The following is a 15,295-nucleotide window of genomic DNA, read 5'->3' as shown; positions in this document are numbered from 1 at the left end:
AGCGCCCCAGGTCTAGTGGACCTGTGCGCTGACGTCATGAACGGCTGAGTGACATCATAAGGCTCTGGGGGCTGGGCGGGGCAGAGGCGCCCGCACGCTCAGAGCCTCTCTGCACACACACAGCCCACGGGGCCAAGGGGAAGCGACTGGTGTGCCCAGCCCCCCTGCGCATGGATTTGGGCACACGCTGCACCCCTGGGTGTGATGCTGGGTCTCCCCGCGCCCCTCAACGTGCCTTTCTGTGCGCCCAAAACCCCTGGGTGTGTGGGGGTGCCCTTTGGTACACCGTAGAGCCTTCTGTCTGTCTGCCAGAGGGCTACCCCAGGCCACCAGGGTACATTTTGGGCTGCTCCGAGACCCTTGCTCGGCTTTTTGGGCTTCCCCTGCACGTCTCACTTAGCCTTTAGCTGCTCCTGCCGCCCGCGGCTGTGCTTTTCAGGGTGCCCCAGCCCCCCAGGTGTGAATTTCAGTGATCTCCACGGCAATTGCACTGCCATTCAGGACGATAAAGCCCCTAAGGACGCCTTTCTGAGCAGCCCAAGGCCCCGCGGTGTGCCTTTCGGGCTCCCCCAACTCCTTGCTGTGCCTTTGGCTGCATCTCCAGGCCCCGCCGTGTGCTTTCTCCTGCACCCCATCTCCCTTGCTGCACTTTCTCCTGCACCCCGTCTCCTTTGCTGTGCCTTTCACGACTCCTCCGTGTACCTGTCGGGGCAACCCGGTCACCATGACGTGCCGTTTGGGACAGCCCGGACCGCTCGGGCTTCCTTCTGGAGCACCCACAACCCCCTGGCTGCTGCCCTGGAGCCACCTCTGCTGAAGGCTGCCGGAGGCTGCAGTTCCCTGCTGTCGCTCTTCCTTCGTTTCCGCTGCGTCCCGTTGGGCTTGGGGGCAGACGGCCTCGAACGGTGTCGATGCTCCTGCTGGGTCTCCAGGGGCTCGCAGCTGCTTTGGTCATGATTCAAGGATTACACACAGCGGGTACCGTAATAAATCCTGTCTGGCAGACATCTTGGACTACAACAGACTGTCCTTGTTTCTAACCACGAACAGAGCATTGGTTAATGAAGACCTTCGGTCTGGGACTTTACAGGGGCGTGCTAGCAGCATTGGCAATAGAGATTGTATTTCGTATTTGATCATTTATTCCCTTTGAGACTTACTTTCCCAGCATAATCATTAGTCTCTCCTACTGCTATTCGCCAATTAGAATTCTTGCTCTTCAAGGCAAGGTGGGAAGAGCAAGGGGGTCGCTAAGCAGTAGCCCCAAATCCTCAATCTGGTGATGGCCGCAGCAGTGCCGCTCGCCAGCGCTCCCTGAAGTCTCCCGTGGGGCACTGGAGCTGGCCTGTCTACCCTCTGCGCTGCAGCAGGCCCGCACTAAGGCAGGAGGAGACGTGCTTGAAGGCCAGGCCCTGCCCCCTGCTGAAGCCCGGCCCTGCCAAGCTGCCCAGGAAAGCCCCGGGGGCAGGAGCCATCCTGGAGGCAGCAGGCTGGGGTCTCCCCCGGCGGGGCCGGCGCCAAGGGCCAGAGGGCAGCAGCCCGGCCCTGCCAAGAAGGGAGCCGAGAGCTGCCCACGAGGGACAAAGCCCAGGGGAACGCCAATCTCCTCAAGCCCTCCGCAGGCCCCTGGCACCCTCCCGGCGCCGCCCGGCCTGGCGGGTCGACTCCGGGGCGGGCCGGGGCCACAGAGCCCCGGCTGCGGGGCCGCCAGCCCCCGCCGCTGCCCGCCGGCAGGCAGGGAGGGCAGCCGAGGGAAGGCGCGTGCGCGCCCCGCCTCCCGCTGCCGCGGCCGCTGCCGGGAGAGGCGGCCGCGATGGCGGTGCTGGCGTCCAACCCCAACAACCCCGTGGTCTTCTTCGATGTCGCCATCGGCGGGCAGGTGGGCGAGGGCGCCGCCGCCCCGGCCCCGGCCCCGGCCCCGGCCCCGGCCCCGGCCCCGGCCCCGGCCCCTGGGGCTCTCGGGAGCCGCGCGGCGGGGCCGGGGGCCGCGGGTGCAGCGGGAGGGGCCGGCGGGGGTGCGGTGGGGTGTTGCGGGGGTGCAGCGGGAGGGCGGGGGGGGCTTGTTGGGGAGGGGAGGGGAGGGGAGCGGCCAGGGGTGCAGGGCGGGGTCTTTTTGTTGGTGGTGCGGGAGGGGGTTGGCCGGGGTGCGGGGGGGGCTGTTGGGTCTCGTGGGGAGTGTAGGAGCGCAAGGGTGGGGGTGCGCTGGGAGGGGGCGGTCGCAGGGTCCGTCGTGGGGCTGTGAGGGGCGCAAGTGGTTGGAGGGGCGCGTCGGGGTTCAGCGGGGGCTGTGGGGTTGCAGGGGCGCGTGGGCAGGGGCTTGGGGCAGTGCTGCGGGGGAGGGGTGTGGAGGTGCAGGGCTGCATCGGGAGGGGGCTTGCAGGGCTGGGGTTGCAGCAGGAGGCTGACTTGGCGGGAGTTGCCTGGGTGCAGCGGTGGGGAGGCCGGTGGGTGCGAGTGGGGCCCAGAAGGCTCATGTGGCCGCCGTCTTGCCCAGGAGGTCGGCCGCATGAAGATGGAGCTGTTCGCCGACGTTGTCCCCAAAACGGCGGAGAACTTCAGGTGAGGAGCGGCCGGCGTTCCTGCGGCTCAGCCTGGAGCCGGCCTGCGAAGGGTTTTCGGTGCAGGAACGTCTCTGGTGGCAGAGCGACTGCCTGCCCCCGCGAACTGCTGCACCTGCTTTGCTCCTCTCTGCGTTGCCAGAGAGATGTGACGGTGCAGCATGCTGATCCCCGGGGGAGCCCGTCTGGCTGGAAGGTGAAGGCCTCCGGTCCCTCTCTGCTCCCTCGGTGGAGCTTCCGATAGGCCCGGTGCATCTATGAAGGGGGCTGCCTTAAGGTCACGGTAGGGCTCTCCTCGCCGCCCGGTTATTTTGCCACGGGCCGACGGATGTGCCTCACGCTCTGCTCTCTTTTTTGTTTTCCAGGCAGTTTTGTACGGGGGAATTCAGGTGAGTGGGTTCTAGTGGGTCTTTTTAAGTAGGCTACTGCGAGAAAGAGGGCTGGGCAAGTAGGAAGAAGGGTCACTTGGGATTTTCTCTCACTGTCCCAGTACAAAAGGAAAGAGGGAGAGAAACCTGCTGGGATGAAGTTGTGCCGGGCTCGTCGGTGAGTCGCGGAGGTGGCAGACTTTGCCATTTGGGCATGACTGTGTTCGTGCTCAGGTCGCTCTAGAACGGCCTGTCTGCAACTTGCAGCCGCCCGTGCTGCAGCTTGCCGCGGGATCCCGTCAAGGTGATGGTGTGGAGGTTGTAGGGAACGACGTCAGTTCATGTGCAGGGCCCACCGGAGGTTTCCCTGTGCCTCCGAGAGCACCAGCTGAGAGCCAGGCTGCAGCGCTTGGTTGTGTATCAAGGCAGCTGCTGAGGTACAGGGCAGCCCTTTGGGGCTCCGGATCCCTGGGAGGGTTTTGCGTGGGCTGTCCAGTGAGTCGCAGTGATGTTCCTGTTTATTTCCTTGCAGGAAAGATGGTGTCCCTGTGGGTTATAAAGGAAGCACTTTCCACAGGTAATTCCCCTGCTTTTGTTCAGGCACCTAAATAGCAGCCTGAGCCAGCTGGGGTTTTGAGACGCGTCTTCAAGGCGTTACTGGTCTGGGAGGCCTTTGTGGGTGGCAGCTAATTGTCCTTCTGTAGCTGTGGGGGATTTGGGGGCGCTGTCAGACGTGTACGCTGGGGTCACTGGGAGGGATCCCCCGTTCCTGGTGGGCCAGGTCAGAGATCATTTTCTGGCATCTGTCACCTAATCGCTGTCCCTGGTCGAAGAGCAGTGGCTCCCAAATCACCTGATAGCAACCAGTAGTTAATATTTGTGGTAGACTTGAGACTGTAGCGTTCGTAGGCCCTGATAACTTCCGTGGTGCTGCTGCGAGGCCAAACTCCTTTTTACCACGTAGTATTCTTCTTGAGGCATTTGTCTGCTGAGAACTAAGTATTCTTTTCCTTGTTTAGGGTAATAAAGGATTTAATGATCCAAGGAGGTGACTTTGTAAACGTATGTACCTCTGTATTCCTTTGGGGCTTCTCCTGCGTGGTGTAATAGGCACTGTTTCCAAGGGTGCGTGCTGATTTGGGGGATCTGTTGGCTCTCTTTTGAGGTCCCCAGTAGTCACTGGAGGTTTCCTTGTAGCTTTGCTGCCATCTCACTGCAGCAGGCTGTAATGTACTTGGAAAGGAATCGTGAGTCTTGTGTGCACATACCCTCTCCTCCCCCAAAGAGTTCCTCTCTAAAAAGCCCCGTGGCAGTACAGCTCGAGGCTTTTCAAATTGGCAAAGATTTTTTTTTTTTTACCCTGTTGTCCTTCCCCGCCTTCTCCTGTCCCCCCGAACAAGAAACCCTGCGAGTTTGCTTTGCGGAGAGAGACCTTAAGTAGAGAACCGAGAAGCATGTGGTGCAAGAGATCGTTTCTGTGCAATTTTGTCAGTGAATTGTGCCAAAAGAGGACAGAGTTTGTGCCGGCAGTGGTGGTCGTGCTCTGAGTTGGGGAGAAGCAGAGTGTGTGGGGAAGGCTGGAGGACCGCGGGGTCTCTTGGCTGTCCTAGGACCCAGTAAAATGATTTCATTTCTGGAAGTGTTTCAAAACGTGAGGGGGCGTGATGAAGCTTTTTTAATCCAAACTTCCTAAAACTTGGTTGTCTGAAAGTCACTGAGGGGAGTGACCGCACGGCGGGCGGCTCAGCCGCAGCAGACTTTAGGTGGTCGCTAATTGCGATGCTGCTGCGATGCCCCCGCGGGCTTTATTCCTCCCCCTGGAGCTGCTCAAGCATTAGGGCTTGCACCAGACATTGAATGTGTTGGCTCCTGGTGCGTATGGAGGGCAGGGGAGCATCCATTTGGGGCAGAGTTGAGCCCTGTCCTTTTGCGTGGGGCTTTTAAATTTGTGTTTTAATAAACTGAACCGTTGGGTAGCGCTGGCTCAGAACAAGCGCTGAGGCTGACGGGGCACCTCTGTCACCCAGGGAGACGGCACCGGAGTAGCCAGTATATACAGGGGTCCTTTTGCCGACGAAAACTTCAAGCTGAAACACTCTGCTCCTGGGCTGCTCTCTATGGTGAGTAGAAAACACTGCCGTTGTAAGACGGAAAAGCTTTAGGTACTTTCTCTGTGCCCTTTTCCTGGGTGTATCGGGTATTTGCCAGGCAACAGACATCTCCACCGCTGGACCCAAGGGCTGAAAGACCGGCTGTGTGAGTGCTCGTCAGAAGGCTGCTCGTGGGTTAATGCGTGGAGGAACAGCGAAGTCCCGATGATGATCCTGCAGCATCCTTTCTTTTCCCCCGTTGGAGGGCTGGGGCAGGCTTTGCTCGATGAGCTTTGAGAAGAGCTTGGTGGCTCTTGCGGTTTGTGTAGGGTGGCAAGCGGTGGGGTTTTCTTCCTCCCCGATGCTGTTACCGAGCACTGACCTCAGCAAGGGGGAGGCAAAGAGGTGGGGCGTTCCGAAGCCGTAGCAGCGTTCCCAGGGTGCCTTTGCTAACATAGGCTTCCTGTTCCACGCTGTAGGAAAAACTGCAAGCGTTGCCCGTTGCCTGGTAGGAACAGTACCCTGACTTTGGCCACAGACAGCAAGCGGAGCCGGTGCTGCAGCGTTCCTGTCCGCAGCTGCTTCTCGCCCAGCTCTTTGAGCTGCCCTGCCCTTAAAGCACTTGCTTAGAGCATTCGCCATGTGCATTAGTTACTCCTCCCGTTCCAAGCACGGCCCAGAAAGAGGTGTCACGACACAGCTAAGCGAGCAGTGTGCCGTGGCGTGGGACGAGGGATCCCGCGCTGGTCTCGGCAGCTTTGTGTGAAAGCGGCGTGGCTCCGGAGTCGCTCTGCCGGGCCAAGCCGTGGTCCCTCCCAGCTGGGTCCTTCCGCAGCTGGCTAGCGATAAGTAAAACTGCCACGGGACTGTGTCCCGTGCAGCCCTGCAGCTGCAAAACGTGCCCAGTTCACTTGCCGGCCCAGAAACGGGCTTTAGTATCTCCTGGGTGTCCAAAGAGCTTTGAAAAACCGGAATGGACTTAAGCGTGGCAGAGCCGTGTTCTTAGCAGAGCGCGCACGCTCCGGGTGCTGCGCTCAGGTGTGAATTCAATTTGCCGTCCGCATCGCGCTGTTCCGTGAGCCCTGTGCCGCTGGGATCGTTGCCTTTCTCATCCTGGTCGTCAGAACAGACACGTTTGGGTTGGTTTGTCCTGAGGAAACCTTCCAACTAGCAGAAAGCTGCTTTTTTTTTTCTGCCCTGGTTTCTGTCTCTTCAGTTTTCCCCGGGACAATACTGCAGCCAGGAAGGACTCGCCACCAAAAAGTTTGGCCTTTTTTCAGGAGCGTGCCCTAGAGCCCAGATTTCAGCGCGATCTTGTGCTGAACGTGCCTGCGTAGAAGTACGGTGGGAAGTTGGTGAGAGCGGCATGACCAGACTGGGTGGCGTGCCGCGTCCCAGCCCGGGGTGCTCTCCTGCGGATGCGTATCTGCTGCCCGTGGTTTGTGTAGCCACAAGCTAAAAAGAAGCTAGGCTGGGTCTAGAGCAACAGCTTTTTCCTACGTGAGGCGCGTCTGCCTTCGGTTTTGGCAAGTCTTTGATTGTACACTGTTGGTATTTTGCCATTCTCCCCCCAGGCAAACAGTGGTCCCAGTACCAACGGCTGTCAGTTTTTCGTTACGTGCTCCAAATGTGACTGGTTGGATGGGAAACCCGTCGTGTTCGGTGAGTACCGGCAGCGGCAGCCTGGCGTCCCGGCTGAGGGACACTGCCTGTGGCGCAGCTGCTCGAAGAAACAGCCGGGGACTGCTTGTTCTTCGCCCCTCGCTTGTGGAGCACGTTTTAAGAGGGATCGTTTCCTTTGCCCGTTTAGAGCTCGGAAGCCAGCCCTGACGTGGCCAGTAGCTTTACACTGCACCAGACTTTCCAGCGGGAACAAAAGTGCATGTACCTGTGATGAGTGGCGGGGAGCAAAGGTAAATCCGGCCGTATTGAGATGGAAGAATTTTCTCATTCTAGGTAAAATCGTCGATGGGCTGTTGGTCATGAGAAAAATGGAAGTAAGTTGAATTTGCCCATTTCTCCGCGAACGTCCCCTTGGGCAAGTGGTACAGAGGATTGACAAGGGTGGTTCTGTTCTCTGCCGCTGTCTGTTTACAGGGTACCAGGGAACAGCAGCGTTGATAACTGGTATTACCGGTTGTCGTTGTTATAAAATGGCAGGAAAGGCGTTGAGGCAAATGCTGTCCTATAGATTGACTTTAGAAATGCTGTGCTGTCGTGGTTGCTGGTTGGTCTTTGAGCGGGGATTGTGTTCCTGTGGCTTTATTTGCGACGCTTTGCATTTGTTGGGGAAGCTGAATTGAAAAGCTGTTCCGTCAGCAACCCAGACGAGGGTGTGAAGCAGATCACTTCTGTGCCGTTGCCCGGGATTATTCCGTGGATGCTGAATGATCAGTTCTGCTGATCCGTGATCAGCGTGTTTGATAAGAAAAATGAAAGTCATCTCCTGAAGGGCTTCCAGCGTCGTGACTGGGTGTCTGAGTAGATGAGGAGATGTAACAAACAGCGGTGAGTTCGAGACGGGCGAAACTTAACTCCCTGGCCCGCGCCTGGCTAATGTGCGCAAGGGCCTCCACCCTCGGTCTGGGAAGCGGGGCGAGCACAGAGCTGACCCCCGTCCGGTGTTGAGAAAAGGTCCCGTGCAAGGAAGGGTACGGCGCGATGTGATGCACGTGTTGCTGACCCTCTTTGCCAGGAGCACCGATGGCAGGGTTGCGGTGTGCCTGCCTTGTGCGTCACTGCAGCGAGGGGCGAGTTGAGGGAAATAAGTGAGAGACTCAGAAAGGAGCAGCTGAGTCCAGCAGAAGGAGAGGTTCAGAATGAGGGTTGCTGTGGGACTGTCTGGTGTTTGGATTCCGCAAAGGCCGTACAAAGGCAAGTTTGCTTCGCGTGTTGCAGCTGTAATTAGTAACTTTCAAGCTTTAGGCCAGAGCAGCCTCAAGCGACGTGATGCCTGCTGTATCTCAGGAGGAGCTCTCTGGCTTTAGCTCTGTGCCTTCCCTCCCCTTGGAGGGATCGGGGTCTGGTCTGTATCCCAAACCTCTGCCCGCAGAGAGAGTGCAGCAGCTTATGGCTGGGTCCGTTGCCCAAATGCGTGATGGTGCTTCTGTGTGACTCGGAGCTGTGTCTGGATTTCCCGGTTCCTGATGCTGTAGGCATCTCTCTCTCAGCCGGTCTTGGAGTACCTGTCACTCGCGGGATTTGCCGAGCTTTTATGAGGTTTAACGCTATACGTTTGTCTGTCCTCAGAATGTGCCGACGGGTCCAAACAACAAACCCAAGCTGCCAGTTGTGATCTCCCAGTGCAGGGAAATGTAGAGCAGTGAAACAGAAATGGGGTAAGTGTGTCTTCGCAGGCCGCCAGTGCAATCAGCCTCTGGGCTGCTCTGCTCCTTTCCTTTTCTCTTGACTTAGTTTCGCAGTCCTTTGAGTCTGTAGAGAGCTGACTCAGCTCAGTGAAGCGCCAGCAAATCCCCACCGTTTTTGGCCTTCCATTCGATGATTTCCAGAGAGGTCTGGAATTGCCCACGAAGACACTTTGTCCCCGCTTCCATAACAGAGTCTTTCAGATCTGTGGCACTCCAGACTCTGGGGAGCTCCTCCTGCTTGATGAAGTGACAACAGGGGATGTAATTGTTCTTTCGTTTCCCTGGTACTTCTGGTGGCGTCGATAGGCTTTTGAAGAGAGGGACGACCTTGTTCCCAGGCTTTCTTGCAGATGGGCAGACCCGTGCTGATGGGTGGGGTCCCCTTTAGGGCTGTCCTCAGGCCCAGGCTTGTTCATCATTTCTGCTTGGAGCACATGATCTCTGGCCAAGATCCAGCTTGAGACCGGCAGCTTTTCCCTTCTAGGGACGAGGCCGGTGCCACCTCGCTGACTTCCCAGCCAGGTTTTAGGAACTGCCTTTCTGCAGCCTGCTGCCTCTCAGCTGCTGGAGACAAGGAGGGCATCTGCCTTGCCCAGCTTCAGCCAGCTGAGTCAGTTACTTGTCCAGACCCTTTAAAATCAGCCGGGAGAAAGAGGCGCTGGTGGGTTTGGGTTCGGAGGCGGGTGCAGAGGCCCGGCATGGAGACCCAGGAGGACGCCCGCGTTCTCTGGCTCAGGGTGAGCTGATGCGTGCAGCAAGTAGCGCTCCCGTGAAAACCGCTGAGGCGGCACCCAGTGTCACTGCACGGTCTTGCTGTTGTAGGATGAGTCGGGAATGGCCGTCCAGCGTTTCGGACCTGTTTCTTCTGCGTTTCAGCGTTCCTTTGCCGGTGCTTAGGCCTGTGCTGGCTCCATGCCGTTCCATCTCCAGCCGGTTCCCCCACTGCCCCAGTCCTCTCTGCAGGCCAGATCCGCGCTCTTGACGTTCTCCTGAAATTACTTCATCATTGGCATCTTACCTTTTTTGGGTTTTCTCTCATTTTGAAATGTAAATAAAGAATTTTGTTAAATATGCGTGCAGAGCGCATCAGTTGACGTGCTCGGGAAGAGATTCTTCTTCAGGTGAGGAGGACTGCAGAGTCTTCAGCAACGTGTGTTGTCCCTAGCTGGTTCAGCAGGGAGCTTCTACTGGGCGTGGTGGTGCGGGGCCCTGCTGCTGGGCGATTGCGAAATGGGCAAGAAGGGGTGAAGGGAGCATGGCAGAGCACGGCAGTGCCGTCCTACAGCAGCTCCTTTACTGGGCAGGTAAGTCGGGCTGCCTGGCAGAGAGGTTCTTGGCGTCTTGGGAACAGCCAGAGCCTTTCTACACGCAGCCTTGCTGAAGCAGAAGGAATTGGCGCGGCGCAGGCTTCATCCCCGTGAGTTTGCTGGGCTCTGGGGCGAGTCGTGTTGTAAACAAGCGTTTGTAAAACCTCCCCTGGCGCGTGGCGGCACGAGGCCGTCGGGCTGTCGTGTGGCACGGGCGTTAGAGGAATTTACCTGGGTGCGACGTGGGTGTTAGGGCAGGGCTTTGGGCTGGGAAGCCAAGAATGCTTATGCTCTAGGAGCAGAAATTGGGCCTCCTTATCCTGCACGGTTACCGAGGGCGCAGCTGAGGCTGCCGGTCGGTGGAAAAACTGACTTTCTCCTTCCAGAATTGGGTTGCAAGCTGACCTACCTGCTGGGGGACACGCAAGCGCCCCTCGGGGGGGCTGGGCTACGGCGTGAGTTTCCTCATCCGGCAGATGAAAACGTAAGGGAGCTGGGACAAAGCCTGTTCTGTCACCTGCAGGCGCTTCATACCGCCCGGGGACGTCCCGCCGCTCCTCGGGCAGCAGGAGTGTGTTGTGTGGGGCTGTCTTGGGGAGGTGCGGGCCGCGCCCTTTGCTTGGGCGTTACCCAGCGCGAGGTGGCAAGCGCTGATGTGCTGGAGGACAGATCCTGCAGGCGGGCTTTGGTGTGCTCTGTTGTCTCGGGGCTGTTTGAAGTCCTTGAAGCAGGCTCCGGCTGTCGGGATTTCCAGGTCTCCATTCCTGGGGCTGCACAGCTCCTGAAGTCACTCGTGCTCACTTCTGTCCAGCCCGAGGCATCTCGCCTGCTTGTACCTGCAGAATCCCAGGTGATGAAAGAAACACAAAGCACACCGCCCCTTTCCTCTGCAGCCCCGAGAACGCTTTCCAGAGGGGTCTCTCCTGTGGGAGGAGGGTTAAAGATTCCCAAGAGCGAGGAGCAAACTGGAAGCTGGTGACAGCTGTGAAATAGAGGTGACCAAAAAGAGAGAGGCTGGGCTGCCGGTGCTGCTCGGGAAATGTGTCCAGATGGCCCTTCCCTGGGGGGCTGCTGAGGCAGGAGCTTGGCTGCAGGCGGCTCGGGGGAGCTCTGCCTGCCAGCTGCAGTGCTGAGGTTTGCACTGCTGAGGCGGGTACCCAAATTCACTGTACTTTTTCCTGAGGGAAAGCAGCGTATTGCTGGCTCCAGGCTTGATCTGGGGAGTAAAGAGTGAATTTAGCATAGCTTAGTAGTGAGCAGCAATTAGCTAGCTAGACCCAGCACAGGATAAGGGAGCAGAAGCAGCCTTGAAATGTTTGAGACAGTAGGAAGAGCTTGGATGAGAAAGTACACGATGAAGAAGACTCTGAGCCTTCCTCCGAAAGTCCCCAAAGGACGACCACCAGATGACAGCACGCGCGCGCCAAGAGGAGGAAACGTGTTATAATACTTTCTGAGAAACAATTATAATATCCCCAGCTATTCTCGGAACTCATTGCAGACGCTCATGAATATGCATGTTTTGAGGTAATACATAGAGTTGTAGAATGTGACCCGTGTGCCAGCTAGGAGGAGCGACCCCCCTTGCACCCAGCGCCGTGCTAAACAGACCTGCTTTGGAACTCTCTGCGAGTTAGAGAGTTTGCCTCCACGCTTCAGGGGCAGCAGCTCTTTCTCAGCCTGATGCATGTGTTTCTGTCACTGCGATCAGCTAGTCTCGCTTCCCGCGTAGCAGGGGTCACAGAGCTTCCCCAAATGAACATCCTCGCAGGCTTCATCACCGAGATTTGAAGGTGTCTCCACAATTTCCTCCCCTAGGGTCCCTTGCATGGTGGATTCCCTATTTGCCATTGTATTTTAAGGCTTGTTTTTCTCTGGACTTCCTGAGCATCGTCCAGTTTTGATATCCTTCTGGTTTCAAGGTCACGGTCCCGATGCAGATCCCTTGCGGGACTGTATGACTGTTGGAAAGCTCTTTCCTTCGTTAGCCGACTTGGAGATCTCCTGGAACCGTAAGTGACCAAGATAGCTTGACAAGGCCTATGGCCATACCCCCCCATCGGTTCTTGCGATGGGCTGACCTTGGCCCCAGTCCCCCCCTGGCCGTGGTGTAACGTGGGAAGCTGGGTCCCTGGCTTCCAGTTTTCACGCTAGGATGGGGGAATGGGCAGTCCTTTGGGGGTGATGTTGCAAGGGCTGATGCCGAGGGGATACGCCTTGGTCGGAAAGGTGGTGGAGTGATGGGTCAGCTCCCCGATACCTTCTTGGTGGTTGCCGGTGAGTGAGGTTTGTCTCCTCTTCTGAGGGAGGAGTGACGTAGGCAAGGGCAGGGCTAGGAATCTGTGACCGGCAAGCCCATTTTTCAAGTGCCCGAGGAAAGTGACTTGGTGGACAAGAAGGCTGGGTTTCCCCCGGACCTTGCCCCTGGGGAATTCAGCAGAGCTCTTGGATCTCTCTGAGCCCACGTAAGGTGAAGACGTAGGGGATGGAGGCAAAGAGGAGGTGAAATGAAAGGTGATCCTTAGAGAAGGGCTCAGGGGAAGGGAGGGCAGCTGCCCCCCAGTCTCTCCCCCTCCCTCTGGCAGAGAAGCTCCCCTGGGCAGGAAGGATGGGATGCTGAGGAAAAGGCTCATTAAAGACAAGGCTGCGAAGAGCCCTCTGGCCCGGGGCTGCAGCCTGGCTCCGAAACGGCTCCAGCAGGAGGCATTTCTTTCTGGGAGGAACTGCCCGGGCAGGTGAAAGCAAAGGAGCTCCTGGGGGCGCAGCGCAAGCGCAGGCAGAGGGAGCCGAGCCTGGGCCCTGCATCTGCAGCGTGGAGGGGCCGAGGGGCACCTCAGCCAGGTCCCAAACTGCCGTGGGCAAAGCGCAGACCCTTTGCCCTCCTCCCCGCGAGGGCTGGCACGGGGCTCGGGACCTCTGCGCGCTGCCCGCCCCCTGGGGCGGGGGGTTAGACCCGGTCCCCCACCCGGCTTCAAGCGCCAAGCGGGGCGCTTGGGCCCGTCCGCTCCCCGCCAGCGCAGCCCCGCCCCCGCCGCCGTTCTCCGGGGGCTGATGGCGATGCTTTAACTGCACTCAGGACGTGTCTGAGGCAGCTCCGCCACGTCCCCCCCCCCCGGCCTCCCCGCCCCGCCCCGCCCCGCCCCGCCGCGGGGATTAACGCTGCCGGGCTCCCGCCTGCTGACTCCCGCTTCTCTCCCGGCAGCCGGGAGCGCCGGGGCTGCACCCAGCCCTGGGAGCGGGGCCGCTCTGCCCCGTGGCTCCAGGGCTGTGGTTGGGATTGCCCCCGGCTGGGGAAGGGGCCTTGAGGCCCCTCCGTCACTCCTAGCGAGCGTTCAGGATCTCCCCTCTTTGCTCCTCTGGATGTCCAGGTCCCCTCCTTGCTGCTGCGCCTATTCCATTTCCCTCGCCCCCTCCATCTCCCTTCTGGCCCCTGGACCCGTCATCCTTGCGCTCGGAGCCCCTCCTTTTGCCCCCCATCTTCCTTCTCCGCACGTTCTCGTCCCCTCCCTCAGTGCTCGGGTACCTCCCGCTCCCCTCCGCAGGCTTGCACGAAGCAAAGTGGAAGGGGGAAGAGCAGGAGCAAAGGGGAACGACCAGGTCCGAGTACAGATCGAGGGGAGCGCAGAAAAGTGGGCACGTGCCGGAAGGCAACTTCTCCCAGTTTCGTTTCCAAACCTTGTAATTTTGGACTGGACAAGGAACTGGGGTTCAGGGGGAGATCCGGTGGCTTCACCCCCTTCCACCCCTCTTCCATTTTACGGAGTTTATCTACAAATGCCAGCCTCCGGGGGGATCTGGGGTGACGCACGCACACCCTGACGCTTGGGCGAGTTGCAAAAAAGCTGTCGAATCCTGTGGTTGAACTATATGACAGAAATCGCCAGGTCAGCCGATTTGGCGATTGCCCCAAGAGCCCAAAAGCCAAGATTTCACAAACCTCTTTCCCCGTGCAGCTGCGCCATCAGGGTGATTAGAAAAGGGAATCACTGTAGAATCTTCTGTCAGGTTAACATCCATCCCCTGTAATTCCTCCAAGCGGTCAGATGTAAAAGGAAAGAACTTCTGGTAAAGCACATGTAATTGAAATTTCAGTTTTGGAAAACTTTTGCTCTCCTAAGATAAAAGCAACAAGCAGTCAAACGACCGACCTGTTTTAACCCAGCTTTCAAATATTTCCCCGCTCTGACTACTAGGTAACAGGCATTGCACTTGGTAATCCAAACAATTCTGTACTGTCCAAATGTAGGCTGGTAGTAGAGGACTCTTCCTTGAACAATTCACAGACAGTAATGCTCTCCAAAACACGCCACTGTTAAAAACACTCCTATATTTACAAACGAGTGCTGATGCTCTGGCTCTCCTGCAGCTGGAGGCTGTGGTCTCTCCGGGCAAAGCTACGTTCAAGTACCCAATCTCAGAAGCTTGCGAGGGGGACAAGCCTGAGGATGAGTCTTGGCTTGCGGCTTCTCCTTCAGGCTTCACGTCTCGCGTGGCCTGCAGGGTGCTGAGAGAGCCTGGTGGTTCTCGTGATGGGGAGCTGAAAACAAAACAAAGTTCCTCTCCTGAGTCATTCTGCAAACTCCATCTGAGCCTCCGCCACCCGCACGGCCCCAACGCTCCTCCCAGCCTCTCTGTGAGGCAGCGCAGGGCGACAGTCGGTGCCTTTCGCTTGGACCAAGTCTGGGATACTCCTCCTCCAGCCAAGGAGCTGGCGGCCCTCATCTACCCCAGAGCCTCCTCAGACTGTCCGTCACCCTCCATGGCACCCGCAGGCCGTCACCGAGTCCACTGGGCTGGGTCTCCAGCAGGCAGGGAGCGGAGCTGCAGAGCCCCTCTGCCTTCCCTTGCCCATCTGGCACGGATCGTGGGGATCCCGGCTACACCAGCAGAGAAACAGCTCGAGCTCCCTCCTGCCCCATAGCCTGGGACGTGAGTCACGCAGTCCTGGGCAGCAGCGGTCCTCTACGGCTCATCACCTCTTGTGTGAAGACACGCTTCCAAAAAGCCTGGGCACCAAGCTGATCTCTAAATCCCACCGTGGGCCCCGACAGAGTTTGAAAATGTCACTCCTCCGTCCCATTAGCTTCAGTCTTTAAACACAGTCTTTAGAAACGGAGTCAGCCGCCAGCACGGCATCTCCCCGGCTGAGGAGGACCCGTCTGTGCGGCAGCTCACCTCGCTCCAGTCGGTCTTGGCTGGCAGCTCCGTCTGGGTCTTGGCCAGCGACGTCTCCGTCCCCCAAATGCTGGAGCTGCTGCTGCAGCTCCTCCACCTGCTGCTCCAGGGGCTTCCTAAAAGCACGTTGGGCTGACAGTGAGACACTGACGTGGAGGCCTGCCTCCGTGAATTTAAGGCTGGCTGGGATCTAAACCCAACACCACGCTGCTCTGCACCTGCCCTGGGCAACAGCGAGGGCAGAAAGAAATCAGGACGTCCTGGCTGTCCCCACCTCCCAGTGGCACGTGAAAGGTGCGTGCTGTGTCCGGGATCCTCAATGCCAGCGGCACAAGAAAGGGCCCTGCCGGCAGCTGGAGGGTAAACCAAATCACTGGGCTGGCAGGAGGGGCCACTCACCTTCTGAGGCAGCTGAAGCCTCCAAAGCTC

At 58.5% G+C, this 15,295-nt stretch overlaps 1 protein-coding gene across 1 annotated transcript; it reads left to right on the top strand.

The window, feature by feature from the left end:
* Positions 1 to 1,813: 1,813 nt before the first annotated feature.
* LOC147414027 (peptidyl-prolyl cis-trans isomerase H-like) lies at positions 1,814 to 8,334 on the top strand. The gene is made up of 9 exons (XM_086476253.1): positions 1,814 to 1,879; positions 2,495 to 2,559; positions 2,924 to 2,947; positions 3,459 to 3,503; positions 3,946 to 3,988; positions 4,954 to 5,046; positions 6,591 to 6,678; positions 6,973 to 7,013; positions 8,266 to 8,334. The coding sequence occupies exons 1-9, from the start codon at positions 1,814 to 1,816 to the stop codon at positions 8,332 to 8,334; spliced, it is 534 nt and encodes a 177-aa protein (XP_086332379.1).
* Positions 8,335 to 15,295: the final 6,961 nt, after the last annotated feature.

This window comes from Leptosomus discolor, chromosome 20 (genome assembly GCF_034619465.1).
Source record: "Leptosomus discolor isolate bLepDis1 chromosome 20, bLepDis1.hap2, whole genome shotgun sequence".
Classification (NCBI taxonomy): domain Eukaryota; kingdom Metazoa; phylum Chordata; class Aves; order Leptosomiformes; family Leptosomidae; genus Leptosomus; species Leptosomus discolor.
Note: the sequence above shows the minus strand (reverse complement) of the source record. Positions and strands in the feature narration are given on the sequence as shown.

Bases quoted from the DNA above. Each gene is read 5' to 3' on its own strand.
- LOC147414027 (XM_086476253.1), top strand. From the start codon at position 1,814: ATGGCGGTGCTGGCGTCCAACCCCAACAACCCCGTGGTCTTCTTCGAT. The intron at 2,560-2,923 runs GTGAGGAGCGGC...TTTGTTTTCCAG, and splicing joins AAAACGGCGGAGAACTTCAG to GCAGTTTTGTACGGGGGAAT. The intron at 6,679-6,972 runs GTGAGTACCGGC...TTCTCATTCTAG, and splicing joins TGGGAAACCCGTCGTGTTCG to GTAAAATCGTCGATGGGCTG.